Source organism: Megalobrama amblycephala, unplaced genomic scaffold (assembly GCF_018812025.1).
Source record: "Megalobrama amblycephala isolate DHTTF-2021 unplaced genomic scaffold, ASM1881202v1 scaffold331, whole genome shotgun sequence".
NCBI lineage: Eukaryota > Metazoa > Chordata > Actinopteri > Cypriniformes > Xenocyprididae > Megalobrama > Megalobrama amblycephala.
In genome coordinates, this window is record NW_025953344.1 from 68,884 (window position 1) to 80,980 (window position 12,097).

Sequence of the window (12,097 nt, forward strand, 5' to 3'; positions counted from 1 at the left end):
GATGCCTTCGTCATTATCATTGACGGTTTGAAATAGAAATGCTTCAGCAGCTTCACATGATGGTGGTTTGATACAAGTTGGTCTTCAGTAGTTCTCAAACTATAATATTTATTGTTAAGCCTATAATTTACAGTATTACAAAACAGCACACATTCATTACATTACATTATTCCTGTTTTCTTTTAGCGCTCCCTCTACTCCACTTTAAGTCCATCAAAATGTACAAAAAGTGAACCATTAATAATTTGAGCTGAGGGGGAATTCACATGCAGCAGCGCCCCCTAGCGGATAGATCTGCAAAGACAGATATCAATACAGTTCCTACAAAAATATTTCAGTGCCACTTACAAATCAACACAACCCTTCCTGACAGTTCAACACAACAGCTTCTTACAATAGACGTAAATGAAGGAATCATTCTGGAGGGTTTAAAACAGAAATGTGATTCTTGTATTTTTTTTAAAGCACTTTTTTTTAAAAATATGCATTATTTGAGCTGTTTAATGTCTAAAAATCATCATTTTTGAGTTCAGACTACTATTTTAGCTGGATGAACTTCTGGTGATACCGACAAAATTTGCATGTGTATATTTTTCATAATTTATAAAAAGTGCTTTTTCTTGCAACCTTGTATCGGTTACAGGGTTTACCGGTCTGCAGTTCTGTCACACAAGGCTCATGTTAACACATTTGGGCTGTACTTACATGTGTGCATTTTAAAGTGTATCATGTTTGCCCATTTAATTCTATTGTAAGTGTTTCTACACCAAACCCTACCAGATGTAATGCGACACAATCACAGCCAATCTGGAGATATTTGATGCTTAATCATGTGCGGTGGATTCCAGTGTGTTTATGCACATTTTCCTGTGTTTAATTGTTTAACTTTAAAAAATAATTCGCCCATTTAACAGTGCAAGTGCCTTGTTCTGTTTGCCACCCTCATCATGGGGAACCTCTGCTGGACAGCGAGTCTCTGCGGCCTGATGTTAATCGGCGTCCTCCTCCTCCTCCTCTTCCTCAGCACAGAGATGATGATGAGCGCGCTGAGCATCGACACGCTGACGGACACGCATGCGCTGAAGAACAGCAGCGGTTTGTTCTCAGCCATCTGCGTGCAGAATTCACAGCTCATCCGGTTGTCCGCGACCTGGCAGGGGGAAGGTTGGAGGTCAGCGGCGGATGGAAAGCCGCGGTGGGTGATGATGTCACGGTAAAGGCTGACGGACGCTTTGGGTCGAGAGTGATGAGCGGCGGAGCTGAAGAGGCCAAACTCAAGGTCGTGATGGTCTTGAAGCTTCCAGATATAAAACCCTTTTAGATTGACGCCGTCCAACTCTCGAGCTGCTCGCAGAAAAACAGAAAGAGGTTATCAGTCGAGTTAGAGTCAATCATCACTAGCACCAGAGCTCATACTGCAATGCAACAAAGTACAGTTTGCATGCAACTTTGAGTGACATACTGTATGTAAATACAATTAAAATATAGATGCTATTTTATCTCTGTCTAATAACACACTCTTCAGGAACTTTTAACTCTTTCCCTGTCATTTACGGGATTTTCCGGCAATCCATGTCTTCACTGTCATACAGTAGAGGGCGCTATTACACATCTTCTGAATACAGAATCTCCAGATCAAAACACAGGCGAAGAACAGCAGAAACAAGCAACTGAAGCAATAATGCGATCATAAATAATTAAACGGCATATAAATCAAAACATTATTGAATGAAATGTTGAACCCATTTTTTTTCAGCTTTTTGCTCAAACTTGATAAATTAAAATGCATGAAGCTAGAATAAAATGTTTTATTGTTGTTTAAAAGCAGATGATCAGTTATTTCTTTTGATATGTTGCATGTTCAGATATTCATATAACAAAATATTCTGAGGGCCATGAAAGTTTTGGGAAAATTATTAAAAATGCTGGCGGGGAAAGAGTTAAAAAACAAATTCTGCATTAAAATCACTTTGATATTCACAATGATCAGCTTGAACAAAGAATCATATAACAGAGGTATTCCCAAACTATTTTATCAACTGAACCACTTCTGACCTAAAATAAGTGAAATTGTGTTAATATTTAAATTTTTAAGTTATCATTTAAATATAAATAATATTTAAATAAGTTAATATTTCAATAATTTATCATTGCATTCACATGTTCATGTGTCTCTGATGTCGGTCAATGGTCATGTGACAAGCAGGTAAACAAATAAAATATTTAATCTTTTTTAGCAAGTGTTTTATGATGATGCTTAAAAATTATTTATTCATTTTAATTGTACATTTTATGATTTAGTTCATGGTTCTTTGATTTCGGTTAATGGTCATGTGACATGCAGGTAAACAAATAACATTTTTTAGTAAGTTTTCTATTTTTTGTTTTTATTTTAATATATATATATATATATATATATATATATATATATATATATATATATATATATATATATATATATATATATATATATATATTTAATTTAATTTAGCATTTTATAAATTCTCAGCCAGGGTTGATGAACAGCAGTGTGGGAAACACACTCAGCACTGTTTTTCAAATATGTACACAGGTAAAAACAGGACACGTTGTTCACAGCTTAATCACGTAATCTGTCAGGCCACACACACACGCGCACACACACGAGCGGAAGTGACTGTGACTCACATCCGCACAAACACTGTACAGCAGATGCATTGGGCTCAAGGATCATACAGTATCCACATGATGCCCATGTGTCCCTCTGTGCTCACACCATCTCAAAGGTCACTCATAAACAGCTCTGAGATGATAGAGTTAAAGCAGTTTGACCTTTGACCCCATGATGTCCAACCTCAGGGGAAGTGGCTGATTATGCGGTGTTCTTGTGTTAGAACAGATAACGCTAGATAACACACACACACACACACACACTGCAGCTCTAGCATTCTGCAATATGGCTTTGATGTTGTTAGTTAATAATAGGGACATGTTTCATAATCAACTCATTAGATATATTTGCTGAGACAAGTATCACTATTTCTATTGCACACACTTGCAGTTATATATCTGAACACACGCCGTATTATTATGAAGACCAAAATATTAGAGACTTGATGGTACAAACTTCAGATCAAAAGTATTGTTCAAAAATAATTGTATTTTTTTATTTAGAGATAGTTGGATTGGTTTAAGGAATAAAATTGAGAAATATCTTACATTTATGATTTAGTTAATATTTCAATAATTTAACACTTTTGTGTGTTCATGATTCTCTGACTTCAGTTAATGGACACGTGACATGCAGGTAAACAAATAAAATTTTATAGTTTTTTATTTTGATAGAAAGTTTAGAAAGTTTTTTATGTTTATTTTGTTTTTATTTAAAAAATACATTTTATGAATTATTAGCAAGGTTTAAGGAATGAAATATATATTTTTTAAATGCTTTGAATTAAATGAATTGGAAAAATAATAATGGAACCAAGTGAAAGCTAAAAGTGGGACAGTCGCTGTTGTGCTTGATATATACCAATGCAAAAAAAAAAAAAAAATAGAAAATAAAATAAAATAAATAAATTTAAATAAAGATAAGGCTAAATAAAATAATAAAATAAATATAATAAAATAAAATACAATAATAAAATTAAAATGAAATAATATTAAAATAAGCTAAAAAATGAAAATAATGCCAAAATAAAATAATTAAATAAACTAAAATAATGGTAAAGTAATATTAAAATAAATTACTAAAATAAACTAAAAATAAAAAAATAATACAATTAATGATAAAATAAAATAAAACACAAAAATGAAACAATTAAAATGAAATAATATTAAAATAAACTAAAAATAATGAAAAAATTAAAAATAATAATAAAACAAAATAATAAAATAAACTAAAAATAATGATAAAGTAATATTAAAATAAAATAATAAAATAAACTAAAAATAATATAATATAATAATAATATAAATTATAATAAAATAAAATAATAAATCAAAATGTATAGAAAATAAAATAAAAATAATGATAAAAAAATATATCATTAAAAAACACCCAAAAATATGCTTCTGAAATTTTTAAATCATAATATTCAGATTCAGCTCACCCTTCAGCGCCTCCTGCAGGTAGTCTCTGATATAGTGCTGTCTCAGCTGGTCATTATGGGGTGCCTGGTCATCCACCCCTGACGCTGTGATAACGATGGGCAGCTCGTTGCCATAACGATTCTTCACCCACCCCAGCATCCTGCGGAGGCCCCAGGGCACGAGCGCCTGTCTCAGGTGTGACGACAGCCAGGTGACGTCAGTCATCATCGAGAAGCCGTGGTCCTGGTTCGGCGGTTTGGCTGGGTTTGGGTTCTGTGGTGACGGTTGCTGCAGCGGTAACACCAGACGTGTTGTGAAGTGATTCAGAGCGATGAAATCCAGCGCCCCTTTAAGCTCCTCCCTCTCCTCGTCGGTGAAGCCAATCAGAGTGCTGTCACGCCCCTCAAACAGAGGGTCGAGAAAACGGCCCAGTTCGAACAGCAAAAAGTGCTGCTGTGCAGCTTCATGCGATTCTAAGAACGGATTGGCCGGTTCTACCCAATCAGCATGGAGCGCGATGCTAACCGACGCCCCATGCTGCAGCCGGAACCGCGTGTCGTAAACGCGCCACGCCCTCGCGTGCGCCAGAAGCAGGTGACGCGCAACCGTTCTTCTGTCCTCAGCCGTCCCGCCGTACGCATCCGTTAGCCGGTTCGGCTCGTTTATGGTGATCCACGTCGGTACCAAACCACCAAATTCCTGGAAACAGAATGTGGCGAACTCGACGAAGGCCTCCACGACGCTGTCGTTTCTCCAGCCGCCGTTAGCGTGCAGCGGTTCGGGCAGACCCAGCGAGGGCGACCGGTAGCTGGGATGATACAGGGTCACGACCGGCTGGATTCCTCGTCGGACGAGCTCGCTCAGCACACACCGGTAGAACCGAACCTTCTCCGCATCCACAGACGACGGGTCGCTGCTGGGCATGAGCTGGGTCCAGTCCAGAGCAAACCGGTAGTGTGACGACCCCGTGACCCCTAGGAGAAAGAGGTGACGCTGAATGTACAGGAAGTCAGTGCACTGCGCCGCCCGCGTGTGAAGCGTGACGCCCGTCACGGGTTTGAGAGCGCCGTCACCGGAGTAGTTCCAGCGGTACAGGTGCGGATCGGTGAACTGCGGCGAGAACGGACGCAGATGCACCTGGAGAACATTTAAAGGGTTAGTTCACCCAAAAATGAAAATTCTGTCATTAATTACTCACCCTCATGTCGTTCTACACCCGTAAGACCTTCGTTCATCTTCAGAACGCAAATTAAGATATTTTAGATGAAATCCGATGGCTCAGTGAGGCCTGCATAGCCAACAATGACATTTCCTCTCTCAAGATCCATTAATGTACTAAAAACATATTTAAATCAGTTCATGTGAGTACAGTGGTTCAATATTAATATTATAAAGCCACGAGAATTTTTTGGTGCGCCAAAAAAACAAAATAACGACTTATTTAGCGATGGCCGATTTCAAAACACTGCTTCAGGAAGCTTCGGAGGATAATGGGGCGTTCACACCAGACGCGACTTGTTGTGAAGTGAATTTCACGTGCGAATGAAGCGAGTAAACTCAAAATGTTCAATCATCCAACTACACACGAATAGCACAATTTATTCGCGCATCGTTGGAAGCTTGAACATTTTGAGTCTTTCTGCACACTTCCTCTGAATAAACTCGTCAGCAGGAAAGTAGTTGTAAATTATAGCGAATAAGCTCAGTTTGCTGGCTTTAGCTTGTAGTCTCAATATGTATATATATATATAGCTCAAATTGAGTAAAGACATTTTTTTTACAACTTACCCAGATTGTCTGACCTCCTCACTCACTTTCTTTCAAGCAAGATCCTTTTTATTCCTGTTTCTATAAAAGTATGAAGATGTACAGTGACGATGATTTTGTCCTCCATTGTTGTTTCGGATTTCTTCCTCCGCTCGCTACGTCACGTCACTACTAGAGCAAGCTCCTGATTGGTTAATGCGGCGCAAAGTTCAGATTTTTCAACTTGTGCAATTCGCCCGAAACGCTCGATTTGCACCGCAGGATGTCAAGTAAAGTCAAGTCACCTTTATTTATTATAGCGCTTTTTACAATGCAGATTGTGTCAAAGCAGCTTTACATTGATAACTGGTACATAATTTGGCTGCACAGCAGCTCTTAAATAATAGTGTCAATGCAGGCAGATCAGAAGCACTGTTGAATAAATGTCAAGAATACTATTGAATATCAAATGTCAAGTGTCCCCAACTAAGCAAGCCAAAGGATGTCTATTCGTGTCTTTAAATTGACTTAACATGTAAATCACTCGCGCTTAACGCTTCATTCACATCTGGTGTGAACACACCATTATGAATCAGTGTGTCGAATCAGTGTTTCAGAGCGCCAAAGTCACGTGATTTCAGCAGTTTGGCGGTTTGACACGCGATCCGAATCATGATTCGACACACTGATTCATAACGCTCCGAAGCTTCCTGAAGCAGTGTTTTGAAATCGGCCATCGCTAAATAAGTCGTTATTTTGTTTTTTTTTTGGCGCACCAAAAAATTTTCGTGGCTTTATAATATTAATATTGAACCACTGTACTCACATGACCTGATTTAAATATGTTTTTAGTACATTAATGGATCTTCAGAGAGGAAATGTCATTGCTGGCTATGCAGGTCTCACTGAGCCATCGGATTTCATCAAAAATATCTTAATTTGTGTTCTGAAGATTAACGAAGGTCTTACGGGTGTGAATTTTTAGGTGAACTAACCCTTTAATATTGAATGTTCACAAACAGTAAAAGAGATTTCAAATGTTTAAATGGACGCTAAATCACCTGTAAGACTGATTCCGACACTCCAAACTGGAAGTCGCAGGGGAATCGGCCCTCGATGTGCTGCGTGTTGTCGGCAGGGAAGCCGTTGTCCTGGACCAGCCGTCTGTAGAAGCGTGCGCTGGTCTTCGGGAGCCGGTGGCGCTCGGGTCGACTGAAGTCGATGTAGAACAATCCCCTCCGTATGCTGTAACCGTGATTCCACTCAAAACCGTCCACCAGACTCCAGGCTGTGTATCCAAACACACTCACTCCGTCCACGGACACGGCTGAGAGAACACAGGTGCAAGATATTGCCTTTCATATGTCATAAAGTTTTTATTCAGTCAGCAATTTTTTTTTATTGTCACAATCTTACAGTGCTGAGTATACACAATTTAGATAAATGCATCTATATTTTAATCATTAACCAGATGTATTGTGATCCATTTATTATTTTAGCAGAGATTTAAATTTCATCCCATCTTTCAAAATGCTTTAGGCATCATAAAACACTAAGATAACAATAATGAACAAACAATTAGTCATATACTACAAGTGCACTGAAGTACTTCTTCTTCACCTAAATAAATAAAATAAAAACATAAAAAAAAGTCATTTATTTATATAGAAATTGTATTATTAAATAAATATACTGTATTAATTAAAATACATTAATTTAGAAAGAAAACTTTGTGCATACATACATTTTATATACTATAAATACAATTATTAATAAAAAAATAAATTAATTAAATGTATTAATACAAAAAAGGGTATTTAGTATAAATGAATAAATAAAATGCATGCATTTATAAAAGTTAATAAATAATAAATTAATAGAAATATTAATGTAAAATAAATTAATATTTATAAATATGTACAAATAAATATAGTTTTTATGTATGTATTTATTAAAAATAAATATATGTTCATTTATTATAAATAAATATATTTTACTTTCTATAAATACATTTATTAAAATCATAATAAATAATTAATTATAAATAATTTATTTATAAAATAAAATAAATGTATTAATAAAAATATTATTTATTCATAAAGATAAATGTAATATAACTAAAATACCTTTTATGTATTTCTTATAAAAAAGTAATAATATATAAATAAATCGTTCATTTTGTATAAATAAATAAAATGTGTGTATTAATTAAAAATATTATTTATTCATTAAAAATAAATGTAATTATAATGAAATTACTTTTTATTTATGTATTTTATTCATTATAAATCGTTTATTTTGTATAAATAAATAAAATATATGTATTAATTAACAATAAATGTATTAATTAAAATGTTATTTATTCATTAAAATAAATGTAATTATAAATAAAATACTTTTTATTTATGTATTTATTATAAATAAATGTAATAATATATAAATATTTTATTTTGTATAAATAATTAAAATGTATGATGTCATATTTAATCATATTTAGAAACAAATAATATATATATATATATATATATATATATATATATATATATATATATATACTTTTTATACATTTACTAAAAATAAATAAATGTTGTTTATTTATTATAAATAAATACATTTTACTTACTCTTTATAAATAAATAAATAAAATGTATGTATTTATTAAAAATAAATGTATTATTCATTAGTTATTCATTAAAAATAAATGCAATTATAACTAAAAGTGTGTATTTATCATTTATGTACTTATTATAAATAAATTTGTTAATACATAAATAAATAGTTTATTTAGTATAAATGAATAAAATATATGTATTTATAAAACAATGTATTATTAAATCATTTAAAATATACATTAAAAATAAACTTATTTAGAAACAAATAAATATATACCTTTGAGGTATTTATAATAAATAAAAAAATACTTTTTTGCAAATCCAATATGCATTTAAAGATGCACATCAATACCAGATGTGAAACGGGTTTAAAACACACACACACACACACACACACACACACACACACACACACCTTGCATGACTTGGATGATGAACCTCTTCATCAGATAAATGGCCACAGTGTCCTCGACTCCGACAGAAGCGTCAGAGAACCATCCGCTCTCTGCCACCAGCACCTGCGGATCGCCGTACATCTGCTGAACCCAGACCAGAACGCTCCTCAAGTCCAGCGTCACCGTCTGCCCGAACCGGGCCAGTCCTCGGCCCACCCTCTGGGTCTCCGGCCCGAAGGCCAATGAGAAGAAGTCAGCGGTTCCCCTCACATAGAGCCTCTCATCAGGAGTGAACTCTGGGATCACACCTCGGTTCGAGGCCTTCAGGGACTCTGGATAATCTCCACTTCCATATATGGGCTCTGCGAACCAGCCGATCACAGCCTCCATGGACTTCTGACAGAGCTCCGCAGTGGCTGGCGAGGCCTGACCGTGAAGAGGCTCCACCCAATAAGAGCCGAGAGTGATGGAGACTCGACCGCCCTGATGAGGTCTGAAGAGACTGTCGTAGATGTGCCACGCTTCAGCATGAGCCTGAAGAGACACAAGAGCAGAGATGTCTCAGTAATGTTCCACTGATTCATGATCTTATGCAGCAAAACCTGTTACTGCTGGTCAGATCTGAGCAGAATCACCCTATGTGTAGTGACTAGATATAGATATAGATATAGATGTAAAAATCACTTAATGCAGAACAGTTCATCTCTTCATTAGGCTATTTAACACATTTTGTACTTTCATTTTGTAGAGCAAGAAAGAACAAAGAAATAAAATGCATAATTTATCTGAAGGAATATGAGATGACGCATGAAAAATGAAAATGTGTGTGTGTGTGTGTGTGTGTGTGTGAGAGAGAGAGAGAGAGAGAGTGAGTGTGTGTGTGTGTGTGTGTGTGTTGTTGACATGTTTTGAGCAAAAAAAAAAAATTTTACATTTTAATGTAAATATTTTTAAAAGCCCTTAACAAATCTAGACATTACAGTAATATTTTTTAAATACATAAATAAAGATTATTTTAATAATAGTGTCAATGCAAGAAAAAAATATTTATATAAACTATAAATATAAAAAAATATATATAAAAAAATATGAAAATGTTGACTTTTGTTAAATGTAGGCTTTAAATAAATGAGGAAAGTTATATAAGTTATACATTTGTTATATATATATATATATATATATATATATATATATATATATATATATATATACATTTTAATGTAAACATTTTTAAAAGCCCTTAACAAATCTACACATTACAGTAATATTTTTTAAATACATAAATAAAGATTATTTTAATAATAGTGTCAATGCAAGAAAAAAATATTTATATAAACTATAAATATAAAAAAAATATATAAAAAAATATGAAAATGTTGACTTTTGTTAAATGTAGGCTTTAAATAAATGAGGAAAGTTATATAAGTTATACATTTGTTATATATATATATATATATATATATATATATATATATATATATATATATATATATATATATATATATATATATACACATTTTAATGTAAACATTTTTAAAAGCCCTTAACAAATCTACACATTACAGTAATCTTTTTTTTTTTTTTTTGGGAAAATGGCCTTAATTGTCATGCAATAATAGTGTCAATGCAAGAAAAAAAAAATGTTTATATAAAATATAAATATAAAAAATATATTAAAAGTATGAAAATGTTGACTTTTGTTAAATGTAGGCTTTAAATAAGAGAAAAGTTATATATTTGTTATATAAATATATATAAAACAGTAATAGAAAATATGATTTTGTAACTTGAAAGAAAGTAAAATGGGCTTAATTGTCATGCAATAATAATGTCAATGCAAGAAAAAAAAAATGCTTTAAAATTAAGCTTTATCATCTTCATGCAAAATAAAAAAAGAAAGGGGTGAAATGTGACCAGGATATTATTTTTAACAGAAAAATGTAAGCTTTTGTAATTTGTGGCTATTAAGGCTCCTAAAAGTCTTCCAGTACAGACTCTGTGAAGATCTGCATTATTTCTGCATCGACTCTTTCCACAGCTGAGGTGAAAAATGAGCCTGACCTCTGACCTCTGCGCCCAAACTCACCCTGATGAGGTTGTGTGCAGCGATGAAGGGGTCAGCGTGGTCTCCGATGACCCCCGGAGCGTGAGCCCCCGTGCCGTAGCCCTGAACGGCCAGGAGAAACGGGTTATGCATCGTCAGCCAGTATCGAACCTCCCCACCAAACGTCTGGAAACAAAACGCAGCGTAATCTGCGAAGAAGTCCACCATGCTCCGGTTCAGCCAGCCTCCGAAGCGCTCCTGCAGGACCTGCGGTAAATCCCAGTGAAACAGAGTCACCACAGGCTCCACCTGAAGCTCCTTTAACTTGCGGATCAAACGCCGGTAATGTTCCACTCCGGCTGGGTTGGGTTTTGCAGTCGCGTCGCCGTCTGGGAAAAGACGAGGCCAGGAGAGAGAAAAGCTGTAGAACTTCACACCCAAATACTGAATCGATCTCAAATCCTCTTCCCACTGAACATAACTGTCACTAGCCGATCTGTCTGTGCGGGAATGATGGGTGAAACGGTCCCACACGGACTCCCCCTTCCCATCTGCATCCCAGGAGCCTTCGGTCGGGAAAGCCGAGGTCCCGACGCCCCACAGGAACCCGCTGGGAAACGTCCCGGTCTGCAGGTGCGTCTCGTTCAGCGGCTGCAGCCACAGTTTTGATGCTTTTCCCAGCAGGACACACTCTGTCGTGCTCCATAAAATCAACGCTGGAATTAAAGTAAGAGACACGGATGAGACTCGCAACATTGTGAGCAAACTATCGGAGCAAAAAACTGCAGCAAAGCATCATTAATGAAAGAAAAGGTAAAGCACATAGCGAGAGCGTAAACACTGAAGATCTCTGAGTCCTCGGATCAATGATTAACATGAACTCTGATCCTCTCATGACTTACAGCGTCTGAGACAGAGAGAAACAAGAGGGAGGGACAGACGGAGACGGATGATGGATGGAAAGAAAGGAGAAGAAAGAAGCATAGAGAATGAAGGATGTTTTATCTGGCAGATCAATGGAGTAAATTTAATTTGGATTTTACTGAAACAGACACTGATGGGTGTTTCTATAGCACTGAAAACACTTTTCATGCTCTCTCTAGTTTACTTTTTCTACTAACAATACCCATAATTATGATTTAACATAATATTTAATAACAACATAAAATAATAATTAAAAAGAAACAATAAATTAATACTTTTTTTTCTGAACCATTCTGGACATTTCA

At 35.1% G+C, this 12,097-nt stretch overlaps 1 protein-coding gene across 1 annotated transcript; it reads right to left on the reverse strand.

Moving 5' to 3' along the window:
• On the reverse strand, positions 1-12,097 carry klb (klotho beta). The gene is made up of 5 exons (XM_048179723.1): positions 10,911-12,097; positions 8,845-9,358; positions 6,879-7,144; positions 4,092-5,208; positions 1-1,344 (listed from the first exon to the last, which is right to left on the reverse strand). Exons 1-5 carry the CDS (start codon positions 11,622-11,624, stop codon positions 908-910), a joined length of 3,048 nt encoding a protein of 1,015 aa, XP_048035680.1. The 5' UTR covers positions 11,625-12,097; the 3' UTR covers positions 1-907.

Coding starts and splice junctions, on each gene's coding strand:
- klb (XM_048179723.1), bottom strand. CDS start 11,624: ATGTTGCGAGTCTCATCCGTGTCTCTTACTTTAATTCCAGCGTTGATT. Junction 9,359..10,910: donor CTGCACACAACCTCATCAGG/GTGAGTTTGGGC, acceptor GTGTCTCTTCAG/GCTCATGCTGAAGCGTGGCA. Junction 5,209..6,878: donor TGTCGGAATCAGTCTTACAG/GTGATTTAGCGT, acceptor AATGTTCTCCAG/GTGCATCTGCGTCCGTTCTC.